The sequence below is a fragment of the Natator depressus genome, chromosome 16 (assembly GCF_965152275.1).
Source record: "Natator depressus isolate rNatDep1 chromosome 16, rNatDep2.hap1, whole genome shotgun sequence".
NCBI lineage: Eukaryota > Metazoa > Chordata > Testudines > Cheloniidae > Natator > Natator depressus.
This window is the reverse complement of record NC_134249.1, coordinates 16,467,771-16,485,799: the sequence shown is the minus strand read 5'-3', so window position 1 is coordinate 16,485,799 and position 18,029 is coordinate 16,467,771. Positions and strand designations below refer to the sequence as shown.

General features: G+C 37.1%; 1 protein-coding gene across 2 annotated transcripts in view; it reads left to right on the top strand.

Annotated features, from left to right (window-relative positions):
* MED27 (mediator complex subunit 27) overlaps positions 1 to 18,029 on the top strand; it is a 185,238-nt gene that overhangs the window by 125,636 nt on the left and 41,573 nt on the right. For both annotated transcript variants that reach the window (XM_074974175.1, XM_074974174.1), the window contains exon 4: positions 13,791 to 13,884. In XM_074974175.1, the coding sequence (XP_074830276.1) occupies positions 13,791 to 13,884 (94 nt within the window). The remainder of the gene's footprint in view (positions 1 to 13,790; positions 13,885 to 18,029) is intronic.

The following is an 18,029-nucleotide window of genomic DNA, read 5'->3' as shown; positions in this document are numbered from 1 at the left end:
CAGTTCAGTTTGGGCTTTGATCCGGCAAGGAGTTCCTGGCATGGGTGGATGTTCTGGTGTTCATGTGTTGCATTGGGGCTTGTCTACACTGTATAGAAAGTTGTACTACTTCATCTATACTTGTACAGTTAAAGCAGTACACCGTCCAGTGAGGATTTGGTTATGTTGGTGTAAAAGTGCTTTATACCATATACTTATTTCTGTAAGGGATGGGGAATAACTTATACTGGTATAAGTCAATGTGTTCACACTAGGACTTTTAATAGATTAATTATTTTAGTAAAATTAAAATAAAATAAAAATTCACATTCCTAACGGAAAACTTTTAACAGTTAAACTTTTAAGTGCCAACCAGACCTGGGAGTTTGGTTGACCAGAGTTTGCTCCCTTGATTCCTCAGGACATCATAGACAGCACAATCGTCCTTTTGACGTAGGGAAAAAATTCTGTTTGTCTCTCCAGATGATCTGCCTGTCCTCCTTTAGAGATACTTAATAATGTGCTTGGGTTGGCTGCCTGAGAGAAATGCAGTTTTCCTCTATGGTGCAGCAAGAATTAGAGTCTTAAGGGAGTAGTGAAAGAATTAGGCAGTGTGAGAGGGGGAATAGTTTGAAACAAGCTGAAATGTAGGCAGGAGCCGCCTTGAGTTGCTCTGAGAATGAAGATGTGGAAAAAGAGAAGGAACCCAGAGAAGGGATTCAAAAAAGGGGAAGATGGCATTGAAGCAGCTGGAGGAGGCTGAACAATGAAGAGGAGAGAAGCAAGGAGGTTACAGTAGCTGAAATGAAAGATGATCAAGGCATACCTAAAGGGTTTTATCAAAAGAGTCAGAAAATGAAGGGTGGATTTTAGAGACATTGAGATTTTGATGAGAGCCAAAAACTTCTGGAATTTTTGGAAAGGGACTGAGGTGTGTTTCCATCTTCAAAGCACGAATCCTCTGCTCATGCCAGCTGTCTAATTGAATGTTTCAAATCTGGTTGCTTTCTCAATGTGAGAATTTATTGAATCTCCCTTCAGGCGCTCTCCACTGCCCATCTGAGCATGCAGTGTCATTTCACGAGAACTGGCAGAGATCACTGGTTTAATAATTATTGTTAATGGGTACTGCTGGAAAGTCTGCTATGGAGCTGAATTTGCTACGTGCAAAGGCTTGCACAGCAGATAGCTGTGGAATTAAATTATAATTTTCACCCAAAGATTAATAAATTATATTAGTATAAAAATTACACTAGAACTGTGGTTTTCCTATTTTTAGTAGTATCTTCAGGACACATAATGCCTGACATCTGCTTATTCTCTTTATCAGAATGGTAATAATTAAAACTCCACCACTATCAGTAACCTTAAATCACATACATTTACTACCTGGGTACAGTGCTTACTGTTAGTCTGAAGTCTAGTGACTACTTATGGTAGCGAGCACTGTGTTTGGTTTGCAGGATCAGGCCCATCCATTTAAAATCTGTTGCTAATACTCTCAAACTATTCTTCAGTTGCTTTTGGATGAAAGCAGTTGGAAAATGGGTAGAATATACTAAAAACTCCAGTGCGTTCTTATGAATACTTATTTAGTTTTACCTTAAAACTATTATTCTGAACTTCATTGTGTACTTGTCTAGATTTAATAAAAGTACCTATACCAAAGTATAGATTATTATATATTTACTTTAAAAAAAATCAATATAGAATTCTATTGAATGAATGTCCACTAAATATCTAATTCACCATGAATAAGATGTTCACTTCCTCAACTAACTTATTCCTTAGTGAGCCCACTCATCAGAAAAAGACTGAAAAAATAAACAAGCCTTACGGCATAGATTGAAAGCCAGTAAATCCAGGCTAAATCAGACAGGGATGGGGATCTAAGTTCCAGAGTTATGGACCCTTTAGGTGAAAATGCCCCCATCCTGGAAGATGGAGGCAGTCTCTGAGGTGTCCAGCTCCCAAACATTTTTAGGCCTTTATAGGTCAAAGTGAATAGTTTAATTTTCAGCCACTGTAGATAACAGAGCAGAGGGCACATATGCTATCAACTTACAGGCTTCTGCTATACATTGTTGCTCTGCTGTGGAGGATTGTGACTCTCTTTGGAATCTGCTGGTCCACTACAGTGTATATAGTGCTGAATATAATAGTGCTCATGACCACAGCATTTGCCAGATTTATTCCTGTTGTGTATCTCTCTTGTCTCCTCGAGAAGTACTCCATGTCAAATTCTTTGTGAAGCGGCAGTGTTGTAAACATAATGGTGGTTTTTCACTAACCTTTTGGTTTACCAGGATATCTGCTAATCAGGATGACTTGTGGGTGTGAAATCTTATTCTGTTGTTGTTAGGCAATACTGCAATAAACATGATTAAATACCAGCCAAAACAGGGCCCATTTTATGTTGGGCAGTATAGGTGGTCTTTGCCCTGAAGAGTTTACAATTTAAATAGACAGGACAGATGCAAGGTGGAGGAAGGGGTATAACATACAAGAAGAATGAACATTATAATGAGCTGATTTATTGTTGACATAATTACCACTTACATATAAAGGAGTAAGAATGCACCAAAAGGACAGCCATGCTCAAAGCATGTAGAGTGCTGTGTGGGTAGAATATAACAGTAGCTGGATGATTTATCAGAACACTGGCTTATTCACAGAATTGAAAGAGGAGCAGGACTCACCAATTTCAATTAAGATTTGAAGTGATAGGCAGAGGGGTACATTGTTAATTGTGGCTTTGATGGCATCTAGGGAGGAACTTCAAGATAGCCTTAGAACTTGACCCAAGAAGAGATTCCATCTGTTTTCAGGTGTGTTTTTTTTTTTTTTTTTTTTAAAGGCATCGACATCTTGTCCTACCACAACCCCATAGATTGCATTACGAGAAGTATTACAGGAGGTCCAGAGCAGAAGGTTTAGCTCTGGTCTGGTCTGAGATCAAGCATCTCTAGCACCCTGAATGAACCAGAATCTGGTGCCTGCTGCTGTATAAGCTATTTGGATAAATACTGACCCACAGCTCTAAAGAGATGCTGTGATTTGTGATACACTGAGTTATTACTCAGCCTGAAAGCTGACTCTGGTTTGATTAACCTGAGTAAAAGGAACCAAAACTAGTGCTGAAGAAAGACTTAGAGAAAGAAGCCTGGTAAGATATAACTTAGACTACATTTCATCAATGAAAAAACAGAACCTGGAAGAATAAGTTAATTTAAACAAACAAGAAAAAAGTTGCTTTAGTACACAAGTGGTTATTTTGGGAGAGTTTCCTCTCCAGAACACCCTGAATCACTGTTCTAGCAGGACAGCAGCACAGTTTGTTTATCCCATGCTTAAGACTTTTCCACCCACTCTACAAGTATGATTAAACCCTGTTGTCTGGGCAGGAGTGGAGCGATATTCAGAGTTTAACAAGTCTTACAAATGTGTTTTTTTTTTTTTCCTAATATGTTTTGGGTAATATTTGTTCTCCCTCCCTTCTCCCTCGGTCCCAGCCACAACCCCAAAACAGTGATTATCAATACAAACATTTTTAATGTTTAGATTTTTGTATTGAGTGGAAAAAAAGAACAGCATGCATCTTAAACACTATGTGGGATAAATGCTATTTAAATCTTGCCTGAGCTGCTAAACATCACGCTAACATTGGATCACTGGATCTAATCCAGTAAAAAAAAAAAAAAAAAGAGGTCATGTTAGAAAACTAAGCCATCTGTCCAATGTAGAATTGAAAGGCTTTTATAATGAATTACTTGTCCCTTTTACTCTCTTTTTGGGGAAGTGGGGTAGCTAGGAGGGAATCAAAGAGCATTATTGGAGCTGTGGCTGCAAAGCTGGCTTCTGAATTACTCCTACGTTGTAAACCTGATCTTTTTAGCAAACAACTGTATCTGAGTGTTCTGCAGAACTAATTAGTGTATTAGAAACAGCATTTTGTAACTGGCTTGGCGATAACATATGGCACGGCTTCAGAAGTGACTACTGTCTGTTCCAGGCATTGCTCTTCTAATATAGGCTAGATGATTTTTATATGCTTATTGGCAACACTACTGGGAGGTTTTCAAAGAACTTTGACTCTCTGCTTTCCTTTTCCAGAGCTGATTTTTATGAATTTTTATAACAAAACAAAAAGATTATAGCATTTAGAATTAACTTTGGAGTCTCTGCTAATGTTTATGAAGTAGATGGTTGTCTTTGATTTCACCGATGTTAATATAGCACTTGTTTATGGGAAAACTATTCTACCACCTGAAAACAGAGTATTACAAAACAGCCAGCAATAATGATGATCTGGGCACAGCACTCCAAGTCAGATCTAATTTTGTTTGCCAAATTTTACTGCATGTTTAAATGCATGTTAATGAATAATAAGTATTCACCAGTTAGAGTATGGATTTTCCATTGAAGATATTCTTGTAAAGAATAATGTCCTTTTGTTGTGAAGTTTGGAGTCCCACACTGCTCTCAGTTCAAGACATGAGCCTGAGATATGCTGGGAACTTGAAGTTCCCGCTGATTTCAGCATATGTCTGATTTGGCCCATTTATAAATTAAATGGAGAAACAAATCAACTTTACTCTTGGATGAAAAAGCTAAGTTTGAATGAAGTGCAGAAGTGTTGAGAAGAGTGGGATAGCAGGGGAAGAGGAAGGAGGACAAGTGCAGTGTAAGGAGCTGGAAGATATATCTAAAGCCAACGTGGAGACAAACATGATACAATGTGTGTGTGGTAGGGAATCTGATTTAAAGCCAAAAGAGAACTTCTAGGGTGTGGGAACAGGGTTTAAAAGCTGTTGTTACAGCTTCATTAGAAAATGTTGTTACAGCTTCATTTGACCAACTGGTGCATTAGATTTGGTAAGATTTGAAAATTAAAAATCCTGTTGGTCTGTTTTTCTTTTCTGTCTGCGATGTGACAAAAGCGCCAGATTTTCTGACCTCTTCCCTTGTATTGAAAGATGCCCAATTTTTCATCAAATATATTTCAAATAATTTTTTCTCCTTTCCACTATTCCCTCTTGTATTTTTCTCAAGCACTGACTCTAACCAATGTTTATCAGCACTTGAAGCTTTCGAATCTGTAAACTGGAGAAAGTTGAGAAACATAATAAGTATATTAGAATACTTCCCTTCTGATCTGAGAATTGGTACGATAGCAGTCACAAAAGTAGAATTAGACTTCTCTACAGCACTTACTTTATATTTATTTTTATTTCAAATATTTGTACTTTAAAAAATAAAAAATAGTATTTTTCAATTCACTAATACAAGTACTGTAGTACAATCTGTTTATCATAAAAGTTGAACTTCAAATGTAGAATTTGAATGCAGTTTTTTAATACATAAAATAAAACAATGTAAAACTTTAGAGCCTACAAGTCCACTAAGTCCTATTTCTTGTTCAGCCAATCACTCAGACAAACAAGTTTGTTTACATTTTCGGGAGATAATGCTGCCCGCTTCTTGTTCACAATGTCGCCTGAAAGCGAGAACAGGTGTTCGCATGGCACTGTTGTAGCTGGCTTTGCAAGATATTTATATGCCAGATATGCTAGAGAGTCATATGTCCCTTCATGCTTCAACCACCATTCCAGAAGACATGCGTCCATGCTGATGATGGGTTCTGCTCAATAACAGTCCAAAGCAGGGCGGACCAACGCATGTTCATTTTCATCATCCTAGTCAAATGCCACCAGCAGAAGGTTGATTTTCTTTTTTCGTGGTTTGGGTTCTATAGTTTCCTCATCAGAGTGTTGCTCTTTTAAGACTTCTGAAAGCATGCTCCACACGTCGTGTTAGGATATAGATATTCAGGCCTGTCTGTAAAGGCCTATACTCTAAGAATTTAGGTGTATTCTTATCACTTAGCTAGTTATAGAGGTATAAAAGAGAGAATCAAAATCACTGTCTGCCAGTGTAAAGTCCTTCTCTTACTGTGACAGTCTGAGGCCCTGTGCTTAGGCTAAGGCCTTTGGCTAAGCAATAGAGGCAGCCATAAGCTGGGAAGCGACCAGTCACCTCCTCACATCCCAAACTAGTCACATTGAAATAAGGTGCTATTGGGCTGTTAGGAATACAGTCCTGTCCTGATAATGCCCATCGCCTCCAGAGGAAGGGAAGTGCCTAGAAAATGTAAAAGGAAACTTAGTTTGATAGCATCCTGTCTGGCAAGAACTCACTTATCAATAGCTGGGGTGTGAAATCCTCACTTCTGTATTGTTTTGTGATTATAGTTCCCACTTTGCTATTGTTTGTCTGTATAATCTCTGTCTGGTTCTGTGATTGTTCCTGTCTGCTGTATAATTAATTTTGCTGGGTGTAAACTAATTAAGGTGGTGGGATATAATTGGTTACATAATCATGTTACAATATGTTAGGATTGGTTAGTTAAATTTCAGGAAAATGATTGGTTAAGGTATAGCTAAGCAGAACTCAAGTTTTACTATATAGTCTGCAGTCAATCAGGAAGTAGGTGGGTGTGTGGGTGCGGGAAATGGGAACAGGGAATGGGGGTGGGGAAATTGGAATCATGTTTAGCTAAAGGGGGAAATGGAACAGGGAATGGGGGTGGGGAAATTGGAATCATGTTTAGCTAAAGGGGGAAATGGGAACAGGGACACAGGTAAGCCTCTGTGGTGTCAGAGCTGGGAAGGGGGACACTAAGGAAGGAAACTGGAATCATGCTTGCTGGAAGTTCACCCCAATAAACATCGAATTGTTTGCACCTTTGGACTTTGGGTATTGTTGCTCTCTGTTCATGCGAGAAGGACCAGGGAAGTAAGTGGGTGAAGGAATAAGCCCCCTAACACCTCGTTCCTCTCGGATTTTGGAAGGCACTTCAGATTCTTAAACGTTGGGTCCCGTGCTGTAACTATCTTTAGAAATCTCACATTGGTACCTTCTTTGTGTTTTGTCAAATCTGCAGCAAAAGTGTTCTTAAAATGAACATGTGCTGAGTCATCATCCGAGACTACTATAACGTGAAATATATGGCAGAATGCAAGTAAAATAGAGCCGGAGACATACAATTCTCCCCCAAGGAGTTCAGTCACAAATTTAATTAATGTACTATTTTTTTAACGAGTGTCATCAGCATGGAAGCATCTCCTGTGGAATGGTGGCCAAAGCATGGGCATACGAATGTTTAGCATATCTGGCACGTAGATACCTTGCAAAGCCAGCTACAAAAGTCCCATGTGAATGCCTGTTCTCACTTTCTGGTGACATAGTAAATAAGAAGTGGGCAGCATTATCTCCTGAAATTGTAAACAAACTTGTTTATCTTAGTGACTGGCTGAATGAGAAGTAGGACTGAGTGGACTTGTAGGCTCTGAAGTTTTGCATTGTTTTGTTTTTGAGTGGAGTTATGTAATAAAAAAAAATCTACATTTGTAAGTTGCACTTTCATGATAGAGATTGCACTACAGTACTTGTATGAGGTGAACTGAAAAATACTGTTTCTTTTGTTTATCATTTTTACAGAGCAAATATTTGTAATAAAAATAATATAAAGTCAGCAGTGTACTCTTTGTATTCTGCGTTGTAATTGAAATCAATGTATGTGAAAATGTAGAAAAATATCCAAAAATATTTAATAAGTTTCAATTGGTATTTTATTGTTTAACCGTGTGATTATTTTTTTTTTGAGTTAATCGCATGAGTTAACTGCGATTAATCGACAGCCCTACTTTACTTTTGGTAGACCTGGCTTATCAGATCAGACTCACTCAAGAAATCGTCATCATGTGGTGTACATGCAGATGGTATGATTTAATGTTGTTCACTCTTTTGTCCATTTTCCTAAATGGGGGTGCAGGGAGGAACTATTTAGAGGGGCAGAGGGCTGTTCTCTCTTTTCCTTCCCTTTCATATATTTATCAGATGGTTTATTGATACAATAGCAGATTCTCCACATGTCATTTGCCTTCCATCCCTCTGCCTGACTCACAATTCTGGCTGATTGTCTTAACCAAAGGCATTCTCTTTTAAACCAATTTATTGTCTCTTAAAGATTCAGGATGTATTTTTTTCCATAATAAATCTCTCGCCAATATTTTCTGCTCTTTATAAAATATCAGTTATTGACACATACCAAATCTGTGTCCATCACATGGTATCTGAATGCAATGGAAATTAGAACAAGCATGATATCCAGGCTGTGGAAAAGAGATAGAAGAATGATGGAATAGTATATCTAGGCCAGCCTCCCTTGCCATTTGCCTATTACATATTTAATGATTCTGCATGAGAGCCTTGAGCTTGGATAGTGGGACATAAAGAGAGTTCATCTCCTTGTCCAATGCCTCCATTTTGGAAAATAAGGTTTTCTGCTATTTGTAGATAGCTTTCGTATTGTTCACTGACAATGCATTTGCCTAGTCTTCTGGAATCCTACTAGTACTAGCTTTAACTTTCCTTTGATCAGTGTTATGGTGCTTTGTAAAATAGACTCCACAAATATTTTTCTGTGCTTAAATACCATACCCACAATAAGAATGTGTGGAATTTGGTATAGGATCTTTGTTGGCAATAGTATAAGAGTAGGGCCTTGAGATGAGGAAATGGTTGAATATCTTCTGCTTTAACCTTATAGAGGTGGGAAGCAGGGAACTCAAACTCTAGACTAATTCAATACCTCTGCAGGACAGAGTAGAATATAAGAAAGGTGGGAGTAGCTCCTTAGCTGAGGAAGTAGGATAGAGTAAGTCCCAAAGGAAGGAACTATTGAGGCGGACAAGTCTGGAGTGCAAAGACCTAGTTTGGGGTAAGAGACCCCTAGGAGCAGTCACACCTGAGAACTTGGAGAAGCCTACAGTATATACAGGTTCATATAGTGTTGTGTTTGAATGGTCTTTTAGTAAACAAACAACATGGAAAAGTGGCCTTTTGAGTTGGATTGATTTAAATCAGTGATTTTAATAGTTTGAATCATGATTTAAATCAGCAATCAGGGAACCTTGATTTAAATAATTGATTAACATCTTATTTTGACTTTTGTACTTAGATATTTTCCTAAAGAAAGATTTGTTCTTAATGGTTGGTAACCATTAAAACGTTGATTTGTAACCAAATATATCCTTTACACTAAATTGGATACTACTGTTTGCTAACCAGAAATAGTATATCCATACATATTTATTTAAGCAATTATATAACTTAATAACCTGCATTTATTCAAATTCTTGACTCTTACATTTTTAATTATGTTAGAAAATGGTGAATGGTGTATTTTTTATTTACTAGATAATTTTTTATTTGGGATTTGTGTCAAGCAACATTTAGATGGAAATGGGAATTAATTAAAAAATATACAAAAACTGCATTTTAAAACTGCTTTTATTAGTTAAATAAAACTACCTTAAATGTGCTAATACATAAGGGGAAAAAGCTTATCAAAGTACATTTTGGATTTAAAACGGATTCCTCAAACAAAGAAAATATTAACCATAGTTAGTCAATTAACTATTTTGGTTGCCATTGACCAGATTTTCAAAGGTATTTTAGCACCTAAAGATGCAGACAGGTGCCTAGTGGGATTTTTCAAAAGCTCCTACACACCTAACTCCCCTTGAAATCAATGGGAATAGGTGCCTAACCTCTGCTTGAGAACATTTTAAAACCCCATCAGGTGCCTATCTGCATCTTTAAGTGCTTAAATGCATTTGAAAATCTGTCCCCATGCCCCTCAAGTTTTTAAATTAAGTAGATCTCATCCTCTCCCGCCTGTTTTTTATTCATAGATTGGAAGAGGAAGCAAGATTTCCTGCTTTCTCAATACCCAATCGATTTCTTAAATTTGAACAAATTAATGCAAATGAAGAAAATGTTATTTCTGCACCTGCTATCTAAACTGAACCCAAATATAATTAAGGCAAAACCTTTTCTGGACAAGTGAAATTGAAAATACTTCCATTTTCTCAATTCTAAAGTCTGAAAATAGTATACATTCTTAATGCAGTACATGGCATTGTGACAAATTTAGATAGTTTGAGTTGATCTCAAAAGGTAGATGTTTTCCCCTGATTATGTATCTTATTAAAAAAGAAGCGCTCTTTAACTCATTAGAATTTGAGGAGGCCTCAATTACAAATCCTGTTGCTGTCCTGTGCCAGCGGACTCAGGCTCACAGGGTTTGGGCTGCAGGGCTGTTTAATTGCAGTGTAGATATCTGAGCTTTGGCTGCAGCACAGGCTCTAGGACCCTGTGAGGTGGGAAGGTGCCAGAACTCGGGCTGCAGCCCAAGCCGTAATATCTACATTGCAATTAAACAGCCCCGCAGCCCAAACACTGCAAGCCCAAGTCAGCTGGCACAGGCCAGCCGCGGGTGTCTAACTGCCGTGTAGACATACCCATTGATGCAGTACTTTTATTTATTTAAATGATGTTAATAGGTTCTGGGAAGTTTAGGCCTTAATGCTGATTGTGGTAATTTCAAATTTAACTTTAAACAGATTTTTTTTTAAGGAAAGGTATTTAAATTTTATAAAGTCTGATATTTAAAATGTCATTTTTTAATCCATCCTCTGACCTTTCCTATCAGATTGTGGATTGCAAGAGTTGATGTGTATTCAGTTTTCACCTTTTCTAAGTGTAATATAGAGAGGTTTCAAGTGGTGTTTGGGAGAATACATTTAATAGGCAACGTTTATCTTAATGTACATTCACTTTTTCATAAACTGGGATGGCTTCCTATATCTGGAATATGATGACATGGTGAGCTATAATAGCACAGTAAAATAATTGCTTCTTTTTAATGCAAACCACTGTGGTGTTGTATTCTAAAGAGACTAGTTACGATTTGGATCTGTGCTTAAAAAACAAAGAAAAAACTAACTTTTCTAGGAAAGATATAAGATTTAGTATTATTTTAACTTTCCTTACATAGTAAAATACAGAGTATGTCAATGTTGGTGTGAGCCTGGCTTTATATATGCCAGACAAGTGGCATAATACTTCTAAACATTCATTTTTCATTCAATTTTAATTATCACCTGAAACTCCAAAATCTGTTGCCACAGCTTTTTATTTAAATTCTGCAATAATTTGCATTGTTGTGTCCAAGGCTATGATGTGTATTGATTGCGGATCTGTTAAGGAGAAACTCCATGTTTCTTAATTAGCATATGGTTAGCAATGACCTCTTTTTTCACACACAAGTGACAGCTGAATTTGCTTTTTGCAGAGTCTGGAGTAACTGGATTCAAGTCACACAGACATATGCTTAGAATAGAAACGTATCAGATGTAGGAATGTTTAAAGTGACAGTGATACATATAGTTGATATGTATACTATTTATCTTGGAGCTTTGTCATGCGTTTCTCCTCTTTCACCATTTTAAGGAAGATGTTCCTTGCTTACACTGATTCTGACTCCACTGTCAATTTCATTTGCATGGATAAAAACCATTAGTTTCCCTCTTCCCCCTTGTAACAGGAAGGATGGAGCAGTTTTTTACGTTAAAATGTTACAGTAGTTCCCCTCTTTACTTGTAATAAGAGGGTCGAGTTCACCAATTGCATGAGCAGGTACAACTCCATTGACTTACTGATGATGCCCAGCAGTGAATTTGGGTTACTGCAAGATAGCAATCAAAGCTTAAATGTCCCCGGTGAAAAGACTCCTTTGGGTTTTTTAAACAAATAAGACTAAAAAGAATAATTTAAAACATAGTTTAAAAAGCAAAATCTCAAAATTGCTTATCCTCCTTAAACAGTTCAAATAATTCCACGTGAGAAATAGTTTTTAGATGCAGAAATGTTTTACTTTCACTTTTGTGGTGGTTAGCTAATATTCTGAAAACTCTTTTCAAAGCCTAAGTGAGTGCTAACATGAAAACATGTCCACGTATACCTTCTTCCATTTGTAGCTCAGCAAGTCATGCTGTTTATAGATGCATTCGGGAGCAACCCACTAGCACCCCATCTGATCCTGTCCTTAAAGAACCAGAGAGCATGCCCTGTATTTTCCTGCTTTGAAAAGGGTTTGTTAACTTTTTCAGAATACAAAGATTTTATGGTGGGTTTTTATTATTCCAGTGGCACAGTTCACACCACTAGAGTTAAGCTTTTCTATAAACCCTTGTTGTCAGTGGCTTATAACTTTGATATAAAAAATCCCTCCAGGCTGTTACTTAGTAATAATGGTCTCAGATTTCTGTTTCAAACTTTTTTGAGTTGTGGTACATATAAAAAGATATTTGAATTTGTTTTAAAACACTAATTTTTTTTAAAAATCAAAAATAAATTTGCTCAACCATTGCAAAAATAAACAGTCAACATGGAGGTATGAGAACTCTGAAAAACTTTTTTAAAGCAACTTGATGGTTACGAAAGTGATTTTTTTTAAATATTTCGGTTCATTTTTACAAATATACTTTAAAGTTATTAGTACACAAAATAGTCTAATTGATATTGTATTTTGAACGTATATGTATATTTTTAACATTCATGTTATGGATCTAAACTTTGACTTTACTCATGAGCAGTAACTATTTTCATGAGTATTTTTAATATGTGTTTGCATTCATCTTTATAACGATAGTACTTGTGCATCATTATTTCAGTGTGGAGTTAGGTTGCAATATTATCTTTATTATCAATAATTATTACTTAATTCACCATAAGTGTGCATAGTGCCTTACAGACAAAAAGTACAAGTTCCTTCCTGTGGTGTTTATAATTTAAATTCCATGAAGTACAAAAGGTTTGCTTTCTGAAATAGTGTATGTAGGTGGGGTGCTATAAAATCTTTAGGACCAACGCTTCAGAATAGCTATATTACTCTGGCATTGTAAAGCCACGAATGAATTATGTAGGTCTTCTCAAACAAGAGGCAATTTAAACTTTATGGCACCTCGTGCTCCCACATGTTGTCACATATTCAATATAATTTTGCCAGAGTGAAGTGATTTTTTGAAAAAAATCACTTATTCTCATCTAGTTTAGAATTATTTCTTTATTGCTCCTCTCTCTGCTTTCACATTGGGTTGCCTTGTTTACCACAATATATTAAACCTGTGTGACTCTTTGAAGTATGTTAGTTACTAAGGAAACACAGCTGTCATTGGTATGAATGGAGTTCAATGAGATCACATTGCTAGAATTTCAGTGCTGAACTTCTGTTTCCTATTGCATTCTACCATATTATTCAAAGGTTGCATTTGTGAGCATTTTGTGTGCATTTCGTATTGCTCCAAAGTGATCTTCCAGTTTGCTGCTCTTCTTGCATTGAGCTTTGCTGGTGTGTGTCATAGATGGTTGAATGGAATGTAAAAAACTTATAAAGTGCACCCAACTCTGACTGATGAGTTGGAAGGACGATATCTGAATTAGTGATTATTACAAATGTAATACAAAGTCAGTTTATATAATGTCATGGAACAATCCTTGACCAGTAACTGATGGCAAGTGGTGTGACAGAAAAGTGCTTAAAAAGTATTTTGGGAGCACAGCCTTACAAATGCTTGAAAATTCTAGAGGAGTTTTGCCGTGAAGGTATGGATGGAGTCTACTGATTTCAGGTGCTCTGTAGTAGGAGGAATTCTCTCACCTTTGGAAATGCAGTAGCTAATTAGGAAGAGGGGAGGGAATCGGCCATCCACCTCTTCTTCCTTTCCTCAGCATTCCTTACACGCATTGGCTGGAATAAAACTTCTGGCTTGTTACCTATTGGATGGTTTGTCAAGATGGATTTTGAAAACTGTACCACAGTCTGTTTGTGATTGTTTTCATTGGTGCATATGTGGCATAAATAGACTTCTAAAATTTTTGGGTTTTTTTGTTTTGTTTGGTAGGTATGTTGATGATGTGATCAGCCGCATTGATAGGATGTTCCCTGAAATGTCTATCCATTTATCCAGGCCAAATGGAACCTCTGCAATGCTTCTGGTAAGTTCCACCATTTGGTTTTGAGGTAATCCAGTGGGGGTTGAATGCTTAAAGGACTAATTTGCTGTTCTTAAAATGAATATTGCTAAAGACTCAAGTACATTTCAGAGTAGTAGTGTCCTGAGGCGGTACAATAATGTAGTTCATTTCTTCCTCTTGGTAAGGAAGATGGGAAAATATATTTGACTTAGTCCAAAAGCAAAAAGTACTGATCCAGTCCTGGAAGACATATTGACAGAGTTCAGAATCAGGAGGACTTTGTGGGAATCAGCCCATGGACATTGCAAAATGTGATGCCCAAGACCGCTCTGCATTTTTGATGGAGAGTTGCAGGAAAGATTATTAATTGAACAGGAAAAGCATTAAATGAGTTTGAGGGGAAAATACATGTCTTTAATTTTTGCACTGATAAAAAGTTTGATAAATAACATCAGAATGACTGAGAGTCATTTGACAGTAAAAAGATTTTGCCGTCTTGACTATGATCCTGATCCTGCAGCATTGAAGTAAAGGAAGTGTTGCCATTGAGTGCAGTGGGAGCAGGATCAAGTCTTGTTGCTGATTCTTAATTGGAGAAGCAAATATTCTTAGTATTAAGATCTTCCTATTATCCATATTCTCCTACTTTGATATAGTGAAGGGATTAATCTTTTAATTTAGAGGGCTTTTTGTTTTGAAAAGAAAAGTAAATGGTCAAAAATAGCTCCTCTCTCTAAAGGGATTAATGTGCTACTTTAACATCCAAACTATTAAATATGATTGTGGAAGACTGAGTCTACCCAGCCTCAAACACGTTAACCGTGCCTTCAGCAGCATTATGAGGGAGGGCGAGTTTAATGGGGTAAAAAAATCCTCAGTGAAATGAGTTTGTCAAATTATTTCTGGGTCATTGAGTTTCTGTTCCATGATCTAGTCAGGAATTTGGCATCGGAGTGAATGAGCAGTAAAGACTGGATTATCGATAAACAGGTCCGAGATATTAGAGTTTCTTCTGTCTGAGTGAGCAAGCTTTTATTCCACAAGGACCTATCAGCCACATCAATTTTCACATGCAGCTGCTGTGTTAATGTCAAGATGAGAGCATTTAAAATTTTTAGGGTAGAAGATTAACCTGTTGAAGGGTGTTGAGCAGTGGCTGTATGACACTTTTAATGTAGTTAGCTATTTTTGCGCTATCAAGGTGAGTGATAGAAGTCCCATTATTTGGCACATTTAAAATAAAACAAAAAAATATATACTATAGGTGGGAGAGGAAGTGGATGGGACCTATTCAATCTTTTTCATCTAACTTCTCATTCCATTTCCTTTTATGATTAATTTTTCGTTGTCACATACACAACTATGGAAAGATTGGATATAACAGCTGTGTGGGTAGGTATGGATGTATATGTAGTTTAAAACACTGTCATAAAAGGGTTCAGAAACTAGGGTAATTTCTACAAGGGTATCCAACATTAGCACTTTGATACTGTGCTGATGGTATTGTACATGTTAGATAACAAATATCCACGTGGAAAGTGGTCTCAAGGAGACAGAATATGGGACCAGAAAAAGGTTAACCTGTTCACGTTACAGAACACCTTTCTTGGTTTACTTAGTGCTTCCTGGCTCATTATTCAAAGTATTTAATCTTCTATAGTTATAGTGAATATTAAAATGAATCTAAAATCAGAATCTTTGACAAAATTTAGCAATACACTGGCCTTCGATTTCAAATGTTGGGTCATTTAATCCCATTTTACACTGATGATTTCATCTGTATTTCTCAACAGGGGAAAGGAAAGACTTGCACAAGATGTGCTGATTTATAATTATAATATCCTGGTGGTCATTCTAACCTTCTTTTTTGGTCACTTTGTTGGAAACTTCAGTTAATCAGATGTAGAAAAGAATTCAAGCTTTCATTTAATGTCCAGTCTGAGACAAAGCTAAACCAAACTGTAAACATATTTGACAGGTTTCACAGTAGCAGCCGTGTTAGTCTGTATTTGCAAAAAGAAAAGGGGTACTAGTGGCACCTGAGAGACTAACCAATTTATTTGAGCATAAGCTTTCGTGAGCTATAACTCGTTAACTATAGCTCACGAAAGCTTATGCTCAAATAAATTGGTTAGTCTCTCAGGTGCCACTAGTACTCCTTTTCTTCTTGTAAACATATTTGTGACTCTCACTGTTAGTTGCCATCTAGAATCTGGGCTGTTTCTGTAGCATTTGTAGACATCAGAATCCTCAGTATGGGAAAATTCCCTGTACATTCCTTAAAAGGATGAGTTCATTTATCCATAAGTCTAGCTGTGTTGATATTTAGTTTCAGTTAATCAACTAACATCCCATTATTAATTTTCTTTGAACAGACAAAAAATTTTAAGAGATTAACTGAGTCAGAAGTTAAACAGCTGCTTTCATAGGCATTAAAACATGTCAGTTTGATTAATCAAATGGAACCACATAATATCTAAGGAGCCATAAAATGGTAGTCCTCATGATGCTTTTAAAGTCGCTCTTAGGTTTATTTATTTATAGCATTTTCTTTATGAGAAAATATTTGTTGCCATTTTCACTTTGAACCCAACTTTGCTGGATTCAGAGCAGCTCCTACTAAAGGCTGAGTGCCCTCAACTTATTTTATTGTAGTGGGAGTTGAGGACACTCAACACTGTTTAGGACCAAGTCCCAAGCATACAATGTGATTTGGGCACATTGACAGAGTACAAGTAAGGAATAAAGTAGGTTGGAAGAGTTGTTGTTGGAAGAGACTCTTCTTTTGCAATAAGTAATAACATGTTGGATTGCACAATTAACTTGCCCTCTGTGTACCACCACTAAATCAAGGACATGATTACTGGTAACAGATACTTGCAGTGTACTGAACCAGTGATATTCACCTTTCAGTTGGTATTCACATAATCCACAATCAGAGATCATGAAACTTTGTTGTTTCTTGTATATGGTCATGTAATGATCATTTTTCTTTTCAGGCAGCTATTCCTTCTATTTCCCATCTGTGTCAGGCCATGTTGCCAATATGGCATCTTCCATTTGCCCCTCACTGCCATAAAAGCTTTTGCTGGTTTCAGCCACAATCGGTCAGTGAAAGGGGCTCTGTGATGGGCAGTGAGACTGGTACCTGTGCCACTAGAGAAAAGCGAGTCTTCCCTAATACTTGTGACTTGTCGATATCTGAGTGAGAGTCCCAAGTAAGACCAGTTTAGAGTTTCTGCACAACAGCACTTTTTTTCTCTGCCACAACGCTTCCTGGTTCATTCCCTTACTTCAAATAGTGATTCAAAAGACATGTATTATTTTAATTTAAAAAATTTGTATCACCAATCTGTTTACCAAGTAGTCTTTATTAAGTAACTATATAATCTCATTGATGCAACCTTTGTCCATCCCTTCCCTACTGTTTTGTCCCCCCTCAGTTTTGCATTATGTCTGAAATTATAGTGTAAGTTCTCTGAGGCAGGGGGCCGTGTCTTGCTTTTGTACTGCAAGGCATCCAGCATGCTCTAAAATAATTCAGCTGACCAAGAAAAGTATATACTTACTAATAAAGGTATTGGCATGAGGAACAAGTATATTAAGAAGGCCCAAATTGTTGTGACCTTGAGGGCCCATATTTTCAAACACTGGGCTGGATTGTGCCCTCTCCCTTTGTGAGTGGAAGAGACCAAAATGGTAGGTCAGTGCAGGGGAAGTTCTGGAAGGGATCTACTGGGTCAAAAACATGGTGAGAAGGAGGCAGCCTGCCTCCCTCAATGTTAAATTAACCCTTCACACTGTGTAACTCTCATTGTGGGGCTTCGGGATATGTATTTGGAATCCTGCTTCTAGGGAGCTGGAAGAGGGCACATGCAGAGCCCAAGAGAAGTCCATTGGTTTGGGGAACCAACCTCCCGTTTGTTCTATGTGTAATGGGGATGTAACTTTGATGTTCTATCCCAAAAAATCAAAGGCAAGACAATTCCACAAGGAGAACTTCATAATTTCCAGCCCCACCCCCCTCCCCCGGAAATTCTCACTCAGAGGATGATCTTGCCCTTTGTTTTAAAACATTTTCATTTTCAGACTTAGCAATGCATGTTCTGTTATCATGACCTATTTGAGTGTTTAGTTTGAAGTTTCAAAGTTTAGCTGTTCTTAGT